We start from the raw sequence: 20,529 nt of genomic DNA, 5'->3' as shown, positions 1-20,529 counted from the left end.
GGCTACTAACAGCTTACTACACAACATACACTTAGTATTACTTTCTTAGCTACAGTATACATATATCCCTGGTATATTACATCATTTATGCAGCAGCATACAAGACATTTTTGGATTCACCTTGTTGTGCTGTGCTCACTTGAACCGGAAAGTGGCACGGAGGTCCTTCGTGGGCAAATTCTGTCATCAAACTTTATCATCAAAGTCTGGCATTCTCTGGATTAATGGTGCTTTCAAGACAACTGGGAATTCTGAAAAAAAACAAGGTTGAATCATGATGACGTCACTGATCTTCAGGTCGGAGCTCTGGAAAGAGGCCCAAGTTCCCGACTTGCGATTCTGAGTTGGATGACCCTTCAAAACGTATTTTCCCAGTCGGAGCTCGTTTTATTCCGAGGTCCCAGTTGTCTTGAACTCACTGAAATCAGATTTCCCAGTTCTGAGTTTCCAGTTGTTTTGAGCGCGGCAGAAGTCATGCTGGATTGACACCATGGCCAATGTTGAATGTTTATCCTTTTAAGCTCTGAAAAGAGACCCTTAATCCCAGACTTCGGACCACACACCCACTTTACTGAATAGCAGGCTAGTGATTGCTTTGCAAGGCTTGCAGTTAGCCACTGATTCCTTCCAAACCACTCATTGTTGAATTTGCAATTTCCAACTTGTTGTGTAATGTTTATGACCTTGAGCCTTCTTGGATGGGCACTTCTAATGTAACTATATGGCAGCACCCAAGGGGCTTGAATTTTCAAGCTCTACCCTTAGATTTGGCGTTGACGTAGTGTCCCCATGAGTGACAGAACACTGAGCCAATCATGGCGCAACTAGAGAACATTACCAACCTCTACCCTCTCACTCATTAACTTACTCACTTATAAAAAATAAAAAAATGTTTTACATTGTTTGCAAACTGATATGTGACACGTATTAATGCCAAAATAACATGCAAAACAGGCATATTATTTTTAGCTAGAAAGGTGGGGCTCAAAACAGGTGGGGCTCTGCCCAACCTGCCCTGAATGAGGGGTTGCCACTGGTAACAATACAAGAACAATGGTAAACGGCACAGGAAGAAGGGTTTGAGGTTGCGGGCTGGAAAAGCGGATCCTTGTTATTCATTTTATTTCTGTATTTTCTGATATCATAGACCTTTATGCCACTAATACCATTCAGGCTGTGGTATTGGTCCTCTACTATTAAACCTGCTGTATCCAGCTTATTCACTCCCCCTCCTGGATATAAAGGAATAGACTGCTGTAAGAAAATGGCAGAAGGGGTGGTGGTCCCTGAGCAAATTCATACTTCAGGGAGAATGGTGGAGAATCTGAATGTAGTCCATGTCCAGAAAGAATCCCTACCTCCTACCTCCTAGGTCCTAGGGCCCCTAAAACGTTTTTGCCATATTGTTTATATCTATCCAGTTCCCTCAAGTACAGTACCTAAGGTGTGCAGGGGCTGGTAATCTCACACAACATATAATAATAGTATGACGTGAAAATGAATAGGAAGCGGTGTTTCACCGCGTGGCACCGTATGCTAGTGTACATGAAGGGTGAGACTGAGACAACCGGCTTGTCTATCTGTGTGGCACATTTTTACGTAGTGACTCACTCACTGCAGAAGTTTATTTACTTTGATTATTTACTACATCCATAACTGTGCTGTCTAAATAAAATACGTTTTCAGTCTGTTGAAAAAATGGTATTTAAATGTTTAATATATTACAAACATATTACATATTACAATAAGACATTATAGGCCCCCTATATGTTTATAACAAGTAATAAATCATTAGTTTATCAAACATGTTTGTTTAAAATAAAGTAGGCCTGGTCTAATAATGTCAGTAGGCCAAATTTGAGTGAAATTGTTCGTTAGCTAGGTTGTCTGAATACTCACCCCAGGCCTGACCAGGATAATCTCTCTCAATTCAATTCAATGGGCTTTATTGGCATGGGAAATATATGTTTACATTGCCAAAGCAAGTGAAACGGATAGACAAAAGTGAAATAAACAATAAAAAGTTAACAGTAAATATTACACTCACAAAAGTTCCAAAAGAATAAAGACATTTCAAATGTCATATTATCTATATATACAGTGTTGTAGCGATGTGCAAATAGTTAAAATACAAAAGGGAAAATAAATAAATATGGGTTGTATTTACAATGGTGTTTGTTCTTCACTGGTTGCCCTTTTCTTGTGGCAACAGATCACACATCTTGCTGCTGTGATGGCACACTGTGGTACGGTTTGACTCTATAGATATGGGAGTTTATCAAAATTGGATTTATTTTCGAATTATTTGTGGGTCTGTGTAATCTAAGGGAAATATGTGTCTCTAATATGGTCATGGTCAAATGTCATTAATTTGGCTGGATGTTAGGAAGTGCAGCCTAGTTTCCACCTAATTTTGTTGGCGATACATTTCAATAAAAAATGTTATATTTCAATTTAAGGGCTTTATTGGTATGGAAAACATATGTTAACATTGCCAAAGCATGTGAAGTAGATAATAAACAAAAGTTAAATAAACAATACAAAAATTACACTAAACATTACTACTTCCTCTCTCTCTCTCTCGCTCTCTCAGTGACGTCAAGTATCAGCTGACTGTTTTGTTTCGCTATAGACTCCGCAGCAATCAGCAAGGAAGGCATAGCACAACATCAGAGGACTCAAGTAACTTCTTATTATTACAAAAAGCTGGGCTTTGATCTGCCAAAAATTTATATGAACTACGTTGAAATATATTTTCAATTCATACAGGGATCTTTTGCCTCGTTTACAAAACGGTTTGACCTGCGTGAAATATGCCTTCAGAGAAGACATTCAAACAAAGGAGGACATTTGGTATGTAGCCTATTAGTAAAGCAGGTTTTATCATTGAAGTTGTCTAATTGTATAGATTATTTCGATTATTATCAAATTTAGTGGCTTCTTATTTCAGTGTCAGCTTTTATTTGGAGAACAGATGGTTTCCCAATTTCCCCTAGTAGGCCAGGCCTAGTGTCTGAATAGTTAATCAGATCAGACGGATTGCAAATATGGTGTTGTTGTGTTTAGTTTATATGCTGTAGCATATAATGTATGTCTCTGTAAAGTGTGAGCGAGTGGCAGCAAAACGTTAAATGGATTATCTTATGCTCAGCTTGTTTGTGACAGAGATGTTAAAAAACAACAAGTAGCCTATATTACTCTTCTCGAAAAGCAGTAAAGTGCGCTGCATGATTGGGGGATGGGACGTATTGCGTAGGTTAAAGGAAGGCCTAGAGGAAAGGGACAAAAACAAATGTCTGTAACCTCTGAGACTTTATCATGTAGGCCTAGACCTAGATAACAATCCAAATATTAATTGTCGTGTTAACTTCGGTTTCTGCCAATAGGCCTTTGTGTCGATACATTTTTGCGTCTGCGATAAGGCCCCTTGTTTACTTGTAGACTTCGCGAAAGTCAGCTCTTTGGCGATAAAAGCCATGTAGCCAAAATATCGGTTAGTTACCATTTCCTGCATTGGCTACGAAGGTTTCCTATTTCTTTGAATTTGGCCAATTTGTCGTCACTGTAAATTACTGCTGCCTCAGTGCCTGTACAAATGCCAGGCGCTGCATAAGGCCTAGGCTATATAAAGTATCTGATGTCATAGAACATTTCTTCAAAACAATTCAGACCAAACGTCAGTCTTCAACGTTTCCATGTGGCCGTGTCCAAACAGAACATTTGCGCAATATCACCACGTGAGAATGAGAGCACTGACTGAACACGTGCAGTGTTTATGAAGAACATAAACATCTTACCAGTTACAATGTTGCTGTAAAATGCAACTATTTTACACTGCAGTAGTTACCACAGGGGATGATGTAGTTATTACATTGGTTATTATTGTAGTTATACATAACGTACATCTATGGATTGGAAAGTGAAATCTAAAAAGTTAAGTTACGTTCACATAGTGTGTAGAGTTGACCAGCTATGCCAAAATATGTGGCTATGAAGTCATGAGTAGGCTAGATCTATGCTTATAGAGGCTACAGACGTGAAATGTGTCCACTTTCGTAATAACTTTTTTTAACAGGGTTTGTGAAAATAGAGATGGATGTAAACAAGCTTTTTATTTTCCTTCTGTTATATTTCATTCCAAATGTTGAGCAACATATTGGTACACTGGCTGGTAGCCCAGAGGTAGCCAGAGCTTCCTTGTTTCTCTAACTGCTCTGGCATTTAACCTGTTAAACTGCAAGTATTTATAATAATTGAAAAGTTACTTATCATTTGAAAGCTGCAGACCTTGTCGTTTTGGAAATTGAACTCAAATCTTACTGCTGACAATGTCATAAGGTCTGACATTTAATCTGACATAAAATCCCCTTGGAACAGTAATTTGTGACATATTTTATTTCAGACCTAGACATTCAAATCTCTTATTCCCCCTCCCCGAATGTAAAACAAATAAAAAACAGTATATTGCAGGGGTTATTGGCCTGCTGTATCTCAGGCTCTGTAGTAGTCACATTGTTTCTGACACCTTTATCAGAATCCCACAGTTCTTTCCAACAATACTAAGCAGTTCTAACAGTGGGGTGGCAGGTAGCCTGGCGGTAAAGAGCGTTGGGCCAGTAACTGAAAGGCCAGTAAGCTGCCATTCTGCCATTGAGCAAGGCAGTTAACCCCCAACAACAACTGCTCTCCAGGCTCCTATGACGTGGATGTCGATTAAGGCAGCCCCCCGCAGCTCTTTGATTCAGAGGGGTTAGGTTAAATGTGGAAGACACATTTTGGTTGTGCAACTGACTAGGTATCCCCCCTTTCCTAAGCATGTGTTTGTAGGACTTATCGTTTTGAAACAGAAATGTACTTTATGAGGGTAGTAAACAATATTAAGCGTTGTTTAGAAAATGCCACCAGAGGGCGTCAGAGTTTAAGAGGTTAACTCATTACAGAGGTAAATGTGGAACAAAAGCCTTTACTCATCTGAAATAACAATTTGTCTGAACTATCACTTTAAGTCTGTTGGATTTACTTAAGAGCAAAGTGAACAATCAGTACTGTAAGCATCTGTTTCTCTAGTGTATTTCTGGATAGAAACATTTACATTTGAGTAATTTAGCAGACACTCTTATCCAGAGCGACTTACAGTTAGTGAGTGCATACATTATTATTTTATTTTTTCATACTGGCCCCCCATGGGAATCGAAGCCACAACCCTGGCGTTGCAAACGCCATGCTCTACCAACTGAGCAACATCCCTGCCGGCCATTCCCTCCCCTACCCTGGACGACGCTGGGCCAATTGTGCGCCGCCCCATGGGTCTCCCGGTCGCGGCCGGCTACGACAGAGCCTGGATTCGAACCAGGATCTCTAGTGGCACAGCTAGCACTGCGATGCAGTGCCTTAGACCACTGCGCCACTCGGGAGAAAGGCAACAATATGAACATTTTAGTGGAGTAATTGGGATCAGGCAGTTCATCCTTCCAGGCATTTGTGTTATTGTTGTTTCTTCTGTCAGAACTAACCCAGACCAGTTTTTGAGTGTAAACAAAGGGGCCCAAGGCGTTATCTGGTGCCATGGAAACAGTAGTTTTGGCCTTGTTGCAAATGGTCACGGAGGTGCAAAGTTCAGCTGGGCTGGATTAGTGCCGATAATGTTCACTTACTGTTTCGTTTAGGGTCTGAGTTGATTCAGCACCTGGTGGTTTGCTGCACTGATTGTATTGTCTAGAAACATAGGAGGTTTGAGATAACATGCTACCATATATTTTCCCATTGATTTGTCATCTCACCTGTTCTCTCTTCCTTGTGTCCACAGAGCAGAGAGTAGATGATGTGAGACTGATTCGAGAGCAGCACCCCAACAAGATCCCGGTTAGTATCACATCTATTGCCACAACAATTCTAAAGTATACATGAACAAAAAATATTCCTCAATACAGACCCACCCTTGCTTCCCTCCACACACTGAAGGTATCCTCCCTAGCGGTTATTCTCATGAATAATAGGTAGAAGGGTGTGGAACTGTCTCTGTGTTAGCCATGTGTCAGGACCCAAGCAGACCACATAGCAGATTGAATATCGCTCTAACCTTCCATCTGCTGCCTCTCTCCCCTCCTCCACCCAGATGTACACACACACACACACACACACACACAAAGACACTGAGAGCCTAACAGAGCCTCATTTACAGTACATGACTGCTTCCTGAGCCTTTCCTTTGTCTCTCCAGGGGTCACAAAGTGCTGAGTAATGCCCCTCCCCCTCTGACTAATACTAGCTGTGTCTTGGTATTGCCCCCCCCCCCCCTCTCTGACTAACACTAGCTGTGTCTTGGTATAAGACATTTCCTCTGCTTCTTTTCAGGTCATCATCGAGAGATACAAGGGAGAAAAACAGCTGCCCATCCTGGATAAAACCAAGTTCCTGGTTCCTGACCATGTCAACATGAGTGAACTGATCAAAATCATCAGGTACTCCTTCAGGATGTTACATTATCGTCTATTAACTTCTCTGTATTTACTGACATCAATTTATCAGTAATTTAATCACTAAAGCAAATTTACTTAGTTGATCTTATAAATAATAATACAAATGTGAGGATCTGATACACTATCTACTCTCTGTCTATCTGTGTAAGTGAGGATATTATGTGCTAAACTATCTGTCTGTATGCTTGCCCCACTAGGAGGCGCCTCCAGCTGAACTCCAACCAGGCCTTCTTCCTGCTGGTGAACGGCCACAGCATGGTCTCCGTGTCGGCAGCCATCGCTGAGGTGTACGATCGCGAGAAGGACGACGATGGCTTCCTCTACATGGTGTACGCCTCGCAGGAGACCTTCGGAACCGTGGCCCCCCAGTAACAGTACCAGTGCTCGGACAATGATACCACCCCCTCCCTCCCTGATCCTTCGTTCCTAAATACAGATCGATCCCCCCTGCCTTCCCTCGAACCCTTGCTTACAACCTTAGCCAAGACAATAGGAACCAGACAGACCTCTTCTCCCATGCCCTTACGGGCCCCTTATAGATATTAAAAGCTATGTCCTGCACCTTCTCATACTCTGCCCCCTACCCATTACTCAAAACCCCTCCCCGTACATCCATTACTCAAAACCCCTCCCCGTACATCCATTACTCAAAACCCCTCCCCGTACATCCATTACTCAAAACCTCTCCCCGTACATCCATTACTCAAAATCTCTCCCCGTACATCCATTACTCAAAATCTCTCCCCGTACATCCATTACTCAAAACCTCTCCCCGTACATCCATTACTCAAAACCTCTCCCCGTACATCCATTACTCAAAACCTCTCCCCGTACATCCATTACTCAAAACCCCTCCCCGTACATCCATTACTCAAAACCACTCCCCGTACATCCATTACTCAGAACCTCTCCCCGTACATCCAGCCATGTGTTTAAGAAAAGAGATTCAATAGTTATGTTTGGTGTATAGAATGGATGAGTATAGCAGAGATGATTGCCAGCTCAGGTTGAGTTCGCTCCCACAAGACTCAAACAATTTACATTTTAGTAATTTGGCAGATGCTCTTATCCAGAGCGACTTACAGTTAGTGAGTGCATACATTTTCATACTGGCCCCACGTGGGAAACGAACCCACAACCCTGGCGTTGCAAGCGCCATGCTCTACCAACTGAGCTACAGCTTAAATCCCTGCTTGAGTCCATCATGGTTGAGTTCAGGTATACAGAAATCTCCAAATTTTATTTTCCACTTGTTGGGTTTGCTAAACTTGAATGAGCTCAGTCTTTTGGAAGAAGCTTCAATCACAACAACAGCTGCTAAGGAATTTGCTAACAGTTTAGTTAAAGCGTTAAATCCATTTTGACTGACATGGGACATATTACTTCCACAAGAACATGTTTCATCATGTGTTAAAAGTCTCCTATAATTGGTGACTCAGGCCAATAATCTTAATCCTCTTTAGACTTTCCTTTAGCAACTTGGTTGAATATTCTAGGCCAAATATAGGCTTCATTATATTTACACAAGTTTTTAAGGCTAACATGTTCATGTTTGTTCAGTTTAGCAGTTCCCCTCCCCCTCTGTTGCTCAGTTGAGCTACTTGATAAGGGTTGTGGGTTCAGAGATTATTTTACTTTGCTCCTAAAAATAAAAAAAGAAGGTCCTTTTTCTAATGATTTTTTATTTTCCCGCGCTTTGTTGGAAACATCTCCACATAGAAGAGATGTGAGGGACTCCTGGTTAATTTTTTTAAAAAATGCTACCGAAAACCTGCTATGATGATTGTAATAAGAAATTTGCCTCCGTGTACAGCATGATGATCGAATTGCACGTGTGTGAAAGGGTCACTGATGTGGGATAATGCTGATGTCAGAAGTAAGGTGTGGGGTTGGTGGTTGTTTTGGACTGGGCGGGCATCACGGCCGGGTCTGTCCACCAACCAACTGTCCATCCCTCCCCCTCCTAGACCTGCCCTAGGGCTCCGAACAGTACTCGTCCCTGGGTGGTATCACGCTTTTAGAATATTCAATTTGTTTAATAGAGGGTTATTTACGCCTTTATAATGTGTACTGACTGTTGTGCTTTTCCCTCTCGCTGTCCTCTCAACTGCTTAAATGTTAGATACCTTTTTATCTCAGCGTTTTTGGCAGTTAATCTTTCTTTCTTTTGTTTTTATTTAATGTGATGTTACTTCCTTGTACAAATGTCCATATGCTATACGTGTGTGTGTAATGAATAAGAATAATTCTATGATCAGTTTGATTGAGGGTTTAATAACAGAGGAATTGTGCAGTTTTATCAGCCCAATGTTCCTCTGCATGCTCCACTGTTTGCCGCTCTCATTCTTCATATTCACAGCAATATTACACAACCTTTTATTGTATTTGTTGGTATTTTATGAATAAAACAAACCAAAACTATGTAAAGGTGGTGTGTATTCCCCATCTAGAACTCCTATCCTGATGTTAGAATTAGATAAAATACTGATCACAGAGAAACACAAATGTTGCCATGAAATCAGAAAACATTTTAATGTATTTTACAATGTTTTTGATGCAGTATATAAAACAAACAATTCTTAACACACTACACCATACAATACAAAAATCGTACATAAAAATGAACAAGTGATTTGCCCTTCAAGCTCAAATCTGCTTCAAAATAAAACCAAATGTTTTAAAACACCTTTTAAATGCACAAAATGTTTACTTGAGAGCAAGCAACATATATATAGCTATTGACTAAGAAGATAGCTATGTTACATTCAAATAATACCAGCTAATAATATTTGTCTTTGGGACAGGGGGGTGTCATGTATGTTTGACAACAATCTCATTGGTACCAAGTAAGGCGAAACAGTTCCAGAATCAAAAATATGGTATCATTTTATTATGGCCATACATTTTCTTTAGTAAATGATTGTACCATGCAGGGTTGCTAAGGCATCCAGGAAGCACAGCTTAGTGCACAAACATGATTTCCAATGGTCAATCATTTCACTCTTTTTCATTTGAATTATATAATGAAGACAGTTGGTGGTTTACACAACATGTTTGCAGCATGAACCAGGGTGTATTCATTAGGCACAATGTTACAGAACAATGTAAAAACAAATGCACCACCAGAGAATCATGTCTGCTCTGTGACCGTGGTGCATGCTAGTTCTGTATGTGGTGTACTGTTACAGTAATGTGCCCACTGTAAGCTATTACTCCCTTGAGAAATAGACAGTATGGATGTGGTAAAAAGATTTGACCACCAAACTTTGACACTTTTTATACTAAATACAACATTCCCTAGCATGCAATACTGTACAGATAGTCAGATACAATTCTTTAATCTTCAGTCCTCAGACCAGATATCACATCCATCTGAATAGAACTACTGTAAATCTGTTTCCTGTTTCAACCAAAGGGATCCTGATTTTGTCAAAGTCTTAAAGAGCAACTGCCCCTAAAAAACACCTTCTCATTTAGAAAACAGCCTGTGGCATCGATATGAGTCAGAAACATTTATTATACTGTCAAAATTGACTATGAAATAGGATAATTTTGGTCATAAAGTCAGTCTCGTCCAAAACAGAGTTTTGTAAGTCTTGTGGTCGTGACTGCATCACAACGTAAATGAAGGTTGGGTTTGCTTCAATCCTGCCCACGTGCCCACAGCACACAAGTAATCATCAATCCAGAGTGGAGCTGCACGCGACCCAATCGTAATGCCTGTGGTAAATTTGGGTTGACTTTGGATATCCCTATGGGGCTAGTTATGGAGCATCTGTAAATTACACAATACAGTGAGGGAAAAAAGTATTTGATCCCCTGCTGATTTTGTACGTTTGCCCACTGACAAAGACATGATCAGTCTATAATTTTAATGGTAGGTTTATTTGAACAGTGAGAGACAGAATAACAACAACAAAAATCCAGAAAAACGAATGTCAAAAATGTTATAAATTGATTTGCATTTTAATGAGGGAAATAAGTATTTGACCCCTCTGCAAAAAATTACTTAGTACTTGGTGGCAAAACCCTTGTTGGCAATCACAGAGGTCAGACGTTTCTTGTAGTTGGCCACCAGGTTTGCACACATCTCAGGAGGGATTTTATTCAACTCCTCTTTGCAGATCTTCTCCAAGTCATTAAGGTTTCGAGGCTGACGTTTGGCAACTCGAACGTTCAGCTCCCTCCACAGATTTTCTATGGGATTAAGGTCTGGAGACTGGCTAGGCCACTGCAGGACCTTAATGTGCTTCTTCTTGAGCCACTCCTTTGTTGCCTTGGCCGTGTGTTTTGGGTCATTGTCATGCTGGAATACCCATCCACGACCCATTTTCAATGCCCTGGCTGAGGGAAGGAGGTTCTCACCCAAGATTTGACAGTACATGGCCCCGTCCATCATCCCTTTGATGCGGTGAAGTTGTCCTGTCCCCTTAGCAGAAAAACACCCCCAAAGCATAATGTTTCCACCTCCATGTTTGACGGTGGGGATGGTGTTCTTGGGGTCATAGGCAGCATTCCTCCTCCTCCAAGCACGGCGAGTTGAGTTGATGCCAAAGAGCTCCATTATGGTCTCATCTGACCACAACAATTTCACCCAGTTCTCTTCTGAATCATTCAGATGTTCATTGGCAAACTTCAGACGGCCCTGTATATGTGCTTTCTTGAGCAGGGGGACCTTGCGGGCGCTGCAGGATGTCAGTCCTTCACGGCGTAGTGTGTTACCAATTGTTTTCTTGGTGACTATGGTCCCAGCTGCCTTGAGATCATTGACAAGATCCTCCCGTGTAGTTCTGGGCTGATTCCTCACTGTTCTCATGATCATTGCAACTCCACGAGGTGAGATCTTGCATGGAGCCCCAGGCCGAAGGAGATTGACAGTACTTTTGTGTTTCTTCCATTTGCGAATAATCACACCAACTGTTGTCACCTTCTCACCAAGCTGCTTGGCGATGGTTTTGTAGCCCATTCCAGCCTTGTGTAGGTCTACAATCTTGTCCCTGACTTCCTTGGAGAGCTCTTTGGTCTTGGCCATGGTGGAGAGTTTGGAATCTGATTGATTGATTGCTTCTGTGGACAGGTGTCTTTTATACAGGTAACAAGCTGAGATTAGGAGCACTCCCTTTAAGAGTGTGCTCCTAATCTCAGCTTGTTATCTGTATAAAAGACACCTGGGAGCCAGAAATCTTCCTGATTGAGAGGGGGTCAAATACTTATTTCCCTCATTAAAATGCAAATCAATTTATAACATTTTTGACATGCGTTTTTCTGGATTTTTTTGTTGTTATTCTGTATCTCACTGTTCAAATAAACCTACCATTAAAATTATAGACTGCCCAATGACAAAGAAATGATCAAACGTACAAAATCAGCAGGGGATCAAATACTTTTTTCCCCTCACTGTATACATGGGACAATATGTAAAAATTCCAATATCTCCAAATTTCAATGACTTAAAACGTCAAACCAACTATAAATTGTAGAAATTCATATACAAATATTGAAAGCATTTAATGAGAACTAAAAGTTGTGCAACATGAAAATATTGTTTCATTTACATTGTGTCATTTATTGACGGTCCCTAACTAGCCCAGGAAATAGGCTATCCAAAGTCAAACAAACTTTGCCGAGGTCGCAGCTGAAGCTAATTGGCGAAATAATTTGGCTAATTCTTCTCACCTGCGAACACACACAAAAGACACCCACATCAAACCACACCCCAAAACCAACTCAGTTTAAATTCAGTCATGGCCCCTAGCATTTCTTAATGAACCAAATCTAAAATGAGGCCAAAATAGGAAGTGCAGTTGCTCTTCAATGACCAATTTGAAGCAATCGGTGCTAGTGTTTATTGGTACCTACATGTACAAATTACCTCGACTAACCTGTACTCCCACACATTGATTCGGTACCGGTACCCCCTGTATATTGTTATTGTATTACTTTTTATAATTTTTTACTTGAGTTTATTTGGAAAATATTTTCTTAACTCTTTCTTGAACTGCATTGTTGGTTAAGGGCTTGTAAGTAAGCATTTCACGGTAAGGTTGTATTCGGCGCATATGACAAATAAAGTTTGATTTGATTTGGTATATAAAGATCATTTTCAACGAAATGTCCCTTATGACTGAATTGTGTCCTCCAGACCTGGCTAGGAACACTCCAGTGCAACACAAAAAAACAATAACTTGTCCATCCTTGAGGACTACTGTCCTCATGTCACACTCACATCCAATGGACTGGGACCAGCCGGTCTCATAAAAGTGCTTTCACATGCCACACCATGGTGGCAACTCAAGGACACATTCACTGACATTCAATATCAAATCTTTCTCAAAAAGGATCCTCTTACATATCACCACCTCATCACATAAAATCCAACTATTATAAAACATGACAAAATCTAATTTACATAACATTATACATACAATTAAAACATACACACATTTCAGGCAGTGGTTATACAATTAGACTGCTCCAACTTCTAAACTTCTAAATGATTAAACAACACAAATATCAATGACATCTTAAAATCTAAACTAAGAATGCTTGCATCATTCTTTCACCATTAATACCTGCACTGTATAGGGCCAGTGAATAATGTGTAGAATAAAGCACTTGTTTCTCTTCCTCTGTGTTTCTCACAGACCTGCTCTGTCAGTCAGTCAGTCAATGTGCATTATTTGGCAGTCATCTTATACTGTAAAGTCTTTACATTCACACTTCAACATCCTCTCAGATACATCCCACTGTCATCTCCAGAGCGACTTAAAAGGACATCTTTGCATACTACATGAGTTGTTATGAAAGGTGTAGATCTGTGGAGTTTGACCAGAGAACTGAGTGAGGCTGAGGTGTGTACCAAGTAGTGTGAGGAGTATTGTATAATATTTTCAACTTTGGGTTTTGTACAGCTAAATCATTTCCCATTCGAAAATACTGTATACCCTGGCCTCAGGGTTTAGACCTGACCATCTCTTGTATTTGGTATGATCAAAATCATATGTTACAGATGGACTGGGGTTAATAGCACCTTCCAAACCGACTCTATGCTTTGACTTCCATCAGTTGAGTTAAGTGGCCTCTGCCTACCATTCATTCACCAATCATCAAAGAGTGTTCAAAGATTCAAAGAGTCACCTAAATGAAAGGGACTCCTCCATCAGGAGGAGCATAAGGTGCTGATGTGCACAGAGGTCACAGGTCACAGGAGTTTCTTGTTCTTAGTCCCCAGAGTCCTGGCTGTCTGATTTGGGAGCATACTTCAGCCGGAACGTGCCTGCAAAAAAACAAAATACCAATGGAGCTAAACATATCAAATTCCCCAAGAGGTTTCTGCAGATATTAAACATATGTATTTTCAATCATGGAATTACAATATCTATTTTAGTAGCTGTAAGGTTTCTATGTTATACCTTGTTGAGCAGCGTCCATGGGTGGCTGCTTGCATTCCGGTGCCCGATGGCCGGTGACCCCACAGTTGTAGCAGGACAGGCTCCCTGGCTTCTTGTGCCCTCCGTTCCCCACCACCCCATGAGGCTGGTGCAGGTTGGCACCGGCCCCCAGGAAGCCCTGCATGGGGGGCAGGACCAGCCCCTGGGTGTCATGGCTGTGAGACATGCTGTTGTTGTAGAGGGGCGGTGCCACCAGGGGGTAGGGGAAGGGGGTGGCAGTACTGCTCCCAGCCAGCAGGGGACTGAGGTGAAGCATGGGCCCCAGGGTGAACACTGACGTCCCTGAGAAGGGGTGCTGGAAGTACCCTGCGTAGCTGGCCGGGAGAGCCCCGTAGGAGCCACAGTTCCCACTGCAGCCACAAGAGCTGCAGACGCAGACAGAGGAGCTGGGGGTGGAGCCAGAGGTGACAGCGTAGCTGCTGGTCTCTGTGGATGTGGGACTGGAGCTGGGTTGGACAGCAGCACTACTGCTCACACAGTAGGTGTTGCCTGGCACCGCTGCCATGGGAACACTGCTCGTAGTTCCCATGCGAACGCCACTCACAGACGGAAATGCTAACTTGGCGGCGGGAGAGGAGGAAGAGGCAGAAGAGGAGGGGTAGGGGTAGTGTCCAGCACGCCATAGGGAGGGGGACACCTGCAGGTGTAGAGGGGGGTGTGAGACGTGGTGCAGGGTGTTGGAGGTTGTGGTGAGGGCGGAGCTGGTCTCCACCATCAAGACTGGAGGGGGGCGCAGCACGGTGACCCCAGAGGGCCCCCGTGGCCCGGCAGAGTCCTGATGGAGGGGAGGGGACCCCATACTGTCCACACTCAGGCCAGGGAACACGCTCTCCAGTCGCACCCCAACAGCTACACCTGAACCCAGGGGTTTGGCCCGCTCGTCAGGGCAGAGGGGAGGTAGCCGGGGATTACGGGGGGAACCCAGGATGCATCCTGATGACTGTAGGTTTAGGGAGGGAGGAGGGAGGCTCATGTGGGAGGGGCAGGGAGTAGGATCATTCTGCACGGGAAGAACCTGAGCAGTGGGCCGACTAGGCCCTGTTGTAACGGTGGGGTTTAGGAGAACATAAGTCCTGTCCTTCTCTCCTAGGTCTAGTCCTGACTCCATACCTGGATAGGGACAGGATGACATAGAACAAAATGTTATCAGTGATATACCCACTTATTAAAGACCATTTCAGTTAGCATAACTGCTGAGGAAGGTACTCACGTCTGTGTGGCTCCTTGGCCCTGTCAAAGGCCCCTTCCCGGGACAGAGACAGAGAGTGAGGGGTCATGGGGCTGGAGGGGGCGCTGGAATACCCTGAAGAGGAGCTGCTGTCCCGGGCAAGAGGGTGCACGCCAGTCTCTACCTCCACACACAGCTCTAAACAAAGAAACTGTGATCAATGAAGCTGAAGGTGTATATACAGTTGAAGTCGGAAGTTTACATACACTTTAGCCAAATACATTTAAACTCAGTTTTTCACAATTCCTGACATTTAATCCTAGTAAAAATTCCCTGTCTTAGGTCAGTTAGGATCACCACTTTATTTTAAGAATGTGAAATGTTAGAATAGTAGTAGAAAGAATGATTTATTTAAGCTTTTATTTCTTTCATCACATTCCCAGTGGGTCAGAAGTTTACATACGCTCAATTAGTATTTGGTAGCATTGCCTTTAAATTGTTTAACTTGGGTCAAACGTTTCGGGTAGCCTTCCACAAGCTTCCACACAATATGTTGGGTGAATTTTGGCCCATTCCTTCTGACTGAGTCAGGTTTGTAGGCCTCCTTGCTCGCACACGCTTTTTCAGTTCTGCCCACACATTTTTCTATAGAATTGAGGTCAAGGCTTTGTGATGGCCACTCCAATTACTTGACTTTGTTGTCCTTAAGTCATTTTGCCACAACTTTGGAAGTATGCTTGGGGTCATTGTCCATTTGGAAGACCCATTTGCGACCAAGCTTTAATTTCCTGACTGATGTCTTGAGATGTTGCTTCAATATATCCACATAATTTTCCTTCCTCATGATGCCATCTATTTTGTGAAGCGCACCAGTCCCTCCTGCAGCAAAGCACCCCCACAGCATGATGCTGCCATCCCTGTGCTTCACGGTTGGGATGGTGTTCTTCGGCTTGCAAGCATTCCCCTTTTTCCTCCAAACATAACGATGGTCATTATGGCCAAGCAGTTCTATTTTTGTTTCATCAGACCAGAGGACATTTCTCCAAAAAGTACGATCTTTATCCCCATGTGCAGTTGCAAACCGGAGTCTGGCTTTTTTATGGCGGTTTTGGAGCAGTGGCTTCTTCCTTGCTGAGCGGCCTTTCAGGTTATGTCGATATAGGAGTCGTTTTACTGTGGATATAGATACTTTTGTACCTGGTTCCTCCAGCATCTTCACAAGGTCCTTTGCTGTTGTTCTGGGATTGATTTGCACTTTTCGCACCAAAGTACGTTCATCTATAGGAGACAGAACGCGTCTCCTTCCTGAGCGGTATGACGGCTGCGTGGTCCCATGGTGTTTATACTTGCGTACTGTTGTTTGTACAGATGAACGTGGTACCTTCAGGCTTTTGGAAATTGCTCCCAAGGATGAACCAGACTTGTGGAGGTCTACCATTTTTTTCTGAGGTCTTGGCTGATTTCTTTTGATTTTTCCCATGATGTCAAGCAAAGAGGCACTGAGTTTGAAGGTAGGCCTTGAAATACATCCACAGGTACACCTCCAATTGACTCAAATGATGTCAATTAGCCTATCAGAAGCTTCTAAAGCCATGACATCATTTTCTGGAATTTTCCAAGCTGTTTAAAGGCACAGTCAACTTAGTGTATGTAAACCTCTGACCCACTGGAATTGTGATACAGTGAATTATAAGTGAAATCATCTGTCTGTAAACAATTGTTTGAAAATTACTTGTGTCATGCACAAAGTAGATATCCTAACCAACTTGCCAAAACTATAGTTTGTTACCAAGAAATTTGTGGAGTGGTTGAAAAACGAGTTTTAATGACTCCAACCTACAGTGGGGGAAAAAAAGTATTTAGTCAGCCACCAATTGTGCAAGTTCTCCCACTTACAAAGATGAGAGGCGCCTGTAATTTTCATCATAGGTACACGTCAACTATGACAGACAAATTGAGGAAAAAAAATCCAGAAAATCACATTGTAGGATTTTTAATGAATTTATTTGCAAATTATGGTGGAAAATAAGTATTTGGTCACCTACAAACAAGCAAGATTTCTGGCTCTCACAGACCTGTAACTTCTTCTTTAAGAGGCTCCTCTGTCCTCCACTCGTTACCTGTATTAATGGCACCTGTTTGAACTTGTTATCAGTATAAAAGACACCTGTCCACAACCTCAAACAGTCACACTCCAAACTCCACTATGGCCAAGACCAAAGAGCTGTCAAAGGACACCAGAAACAAAATTGTAGACCTGCACCAGGCTGGGAAGACTGAATCTGCAATAGGTAAGCAGCTTGGTTTGAAGAAATCAACTGTGGGAGCAATTATTAGGAAATGGAAGACATACAAGACCACTGATAATCTCCCTCGATCTGGGGCTCCACGCAAGATCTCACCCCGTGGGGTCAAAATTATCACAAGAACGGTGAGCAAAAATCCCAGAACCACACGGGGGGACCTAGTGAATGACCTGCAGAGAGCTGGGACCAAAGTAACAAAGCCTACCATCAGTAACACACTACGCCGCCAGGGACTCAAATCCTGCAGTGCCAGACGTGTCCCCCTGCTTAAGCCAGTACATGTCCAGGCCCGTCTGAAGTTTGCTAGAGTGCATTTGGATGATCCAGAAGAGGATTGGGAGAATGTCATATGGTCAGATGAAACCAAAATAGAACTTTTTGGTAAAAACTCAACCTCGTCGTGTTTGGAGGACAAAGAATGCTGAGTTGCATCCAAAGAACACCATACCTACTGTGAAGCATGGGGGTGGAAACATCATGCTTTGGGGCTGTTTTTCTGCAAAGGGACCAGGACGACTGATCCGTGTAAAGGAAAGAATGAATGGGGCCATGTATCGTGAGATTTTGAGTGAAAACCTCCTTCCATCAGCAAGGGCATTGAAGATGAAACGTGGCTGGGTCTTTCAGCATGACAATGATCCCAAACACACCGCCCGGGCAACGAAGGAGTGGCTTCGTAAGAAGCATTTCAAGGTCCTGGAGTGGCCTAGCCAGTCTCCAGATCTCAACCCCATAGAAAATCTTTGGAGGGAGTTGAAAGTCTGTGTTGCCCAGCGACAGCCCCAAAACATCACTGCTCTAGAGGAGATCTGCATAGAGGAATGGGCCAAAATACCAGCAACAGTGTGTGAACCTTGTGAAGACTTACAGAAAACGTTTGACCTGTGTCATTGCCAACACTACTGACGGGAGAGGTTGTGTTTTCTCTAGCAGGAGGTAAGCTTGGCTTCTTATATGGTGTTGAGTAAAGCTTAAACCATGTATTTAGATTGTAGGTAGGTATTGTAGTTAGGTATTATAGGTAGTTTACTCAGGTAGTTATTGAAGGTTATTGTAGGTAATTATTGTAGGTAAGGACTGTATTCGGCGGACTCCGGCGAAGCACGAGGCTAGCCTACCCACTACTTGGACCAACAAAGCTAGCTAGCTAGCGGGTAGCTACCGGTAACTTTTAGCAACTGTGGTTAGCTGTTTCCAATGTTATTTCACGCTTAAGAGTACCTGTAATTGAGCCAGCTAGCTGCCACCTTCAGCTGTTTTTCTAACCTCATTATCATTAACGTTAGGTGGTTGGTAGCTGCTGTACTTAATTTCGGCTACTGATTGCAGTCTGCCAGTTTGGCTTTATACATAGCTTGGGCTTTGTCGAGTAAGGCTTAAACTATGTATTTAGATTGTAGTTAGGTACTATAGGTAGGCATCGTGGGCTGTATATTATTAAGTAGTATAGGTAGGCATCGTGGGCTGTTGTGGGTAGCTGTTGTGTAGTTATTGTAGGTTACTTTTGTATTCGGCGGTGCCGGATGTAGCACGAAGCTAGCTAGCTAACTCACCTCCTGGATTAGCTGGCGAGTTGCTATTAGCAACGGTTGCAACTAAAAACAATATCCTTTTAGCCAGCTACATTCGTTCGCAGCGACGCCGTTTTTCAAACAAAGTCAACACAGTAGCCATTGCTAGCCAGCCAACACTACCAGCAGGCTGTGGTAGCTAAATACAATATCTTTGTGCTAGCTACCCAACGTTTAATCGTTGCTGCGTTATGAAAGGTAAGCTTGGCTTCTTATATGGTGTTGAGTTAAGCTTAAACCATGTATTTAGATTGTAGGTAGGTATTGTAGTTTGGTATTATAGGTAGCTTACTCAGGTAGTTATTGAAGGTTATTGTAGGTAATTATTGTAGGTAAGGACTGTATTCGGCGGACTCGGCGAAGCACGAGGCTAGCCTACCCACTACTTGGACCAAGAAAGCTAGCTAGCTAGCGGGTAGCTACTGGTAACTTTTTGCAACTATGGTTAATTGTTTCCAATGTTATTTCATGCTTAAGAGTACCTGTGATTGAGCCAGCTAGCTGCTACCATTCAGCTGTTTTTCTAACCTCATCCGAGGCATTAACGTTAGGTGGTTGGTAGCTGCTGTACTTAATTACAGCTACTGATAACAGTCTGCTGTAGTTTACAACAATTCTAATTTCTAAAGTGGAAGTTGGGAGAGTTTTACTCGGGTGGTTCAGTGAAACAATTATAGTTTCTGAGGTGGAAGTTGGGAGAGTTATATATATTTTTTTTTTTGGTGAGGGAGGCCTGCTCTCTCCTTTCCCTGATGTTTAGTTCATTTCATCCCGATCTCCTCTGCATTATTGTAGCCATCTGCTGCAGCCTGTCAACTATGCCTCTGCCTATCCCTGTTCTCTCCTCTCCGCACAGGCTACACAAACGCCTCACACCGCGTGGCTGCTGCCTCTCTAACCTGGTGGTCCCTGCACGCACCACACACCTGGAGTTCCAGGTCTCAGGCAGCCTCTGGAACTGCCGTTCTGCCGCCAACAAGGCTGACTTCATCCCAGCCTATGCCACCCTCCAGTCCCTCGACTTCCTGGCACTGACGGAAACATGGATTACCACTGAAAACACTGCTACTCCTACTGCTCTCTCCTCGTCTGACCATGTGTTCTCACATACCCCGAGAGCATCTGGTCAGAGGGGTGGTGGCACAGGAATCCTCATCTCTCCCAAGTGGTCATTCTCAATTTTTCCCCTAACCCATCTGTCTATCTCCTCATTTGAATTCCACGCTGTCACAGTCACTAGCCCATTTAAGCTTAATATCCTTGTCATCTATCGCCCTCCAGGTTCCCTTGGAGAGTTCATCAATGAGCTTGACGCCTTGATAAGTTCCTTTCCTGAGGATGGCTCACCCTTCACAGTCTTGGGGGATTTCAACCTCCCCACGTCTACATTTGACTCATTTCTCTCTGCCTCCTTCTTTCCACTCCTCTCCTCTTTTGACCTCACCCTCTCACCATCCCCCCCCACTCACAAGGCAGGCAATACGCTTGACTTCATCTTTACTAGATGTTGCTCTTCTACTCATCTCACTGCAACTCCCCTCCATGTCTCCGACT

At 42.9% G+C, this 20,529-nt stretch overlaps 2 protein-coding genes across 4 annotated transcripts in view; one reads left to right on the top strand and one right to left on the bottom strand.

Moving 5' to 3' along the window:
• The first annotated feature begins 2,597 nt into the window (after nt 1–2,597).
• Nucleotides 2,598–7,588, top strand: LOC121531768 (microtubule-associated proteins 1A/1B light chain 3B). Of its 2 annotated transcripts, XM_041837204.2 has the most exons (5): nt 2,598–2,682; nt 2,770–2,853; nt 5,807–5,862; nt 6,355–6,461; nt 6,677–7,588. In XM_041837204.2, the coding sequence occupies exons 2-5, from the start codon at nt 2,814–2,816 to the stop codon at nt 6,849–6,851; spliced, it is 378 nt and encodes a 125-aa protein (XP_041693138.1). In that variant the 5' UTR covers nt 2,598–2,682; nt 2,770–2,813; the 3' UTR covers nt 6,852–7,588. The 2 variants fall into 2 exon arrangements, with proteins under 2 accessions (XP_041693138.1, XP_041693137.1); XM_041837203.2 differs by having other exon boundaries at nt 2,615–2,853.
• A 4,906-nt stretch (nt 7,589–12,494) lies between these two features.
• The window catches only part of zcchc14 (zinc finger, CCHC domain containing 14), a 31,838-nt gene continuing 23,803 nt past the window's right edge, over nt 12,495–20,529 (bottom strand). For both annotated transcript variants that reach the window (XM_041837205.1, XM_041837206.1), the window contains exons 11-13: nt 15,141–15,296; nt 13,892–15,040; nt 12,495–13,755 (exon numbers count right to left, since the gene is read on the bottom strand). In XM_041837205.1, coding sequence (XP_041693139.1) covers nt 13,700–13,755; nt 13,892–15,040; nt 15,141–15,296 — 1,361 coding nt within the window. In that variant the 3' untranslated portion in view covers nt 12,495–13,699. The remainder of the gene's footprint in view (nt 13,756–13,891; nt 15,041–15,140; nt 15,297–20,529) is intronic.

This window comes from Coregonus clupeaformis, chromosome 19 (assembly GCF_020615455.1).
Source record: "Coregonus clupeaformis isolate EN_2021a chromosome 19, ASM2061545v1, whole genome shotgun sequence".
In the NCBI taxonomy this organism is placed as follows: domain Eukaryota; kingdom Metazoa; phylum Chordata; class Actinopteri; order Salmoniformes; family Salmonidae; genus Coregonus; species Coregonus clupeaformis.
This window is presented reverse-complemented; position numbering and strand designations above follow the sequence as displayed.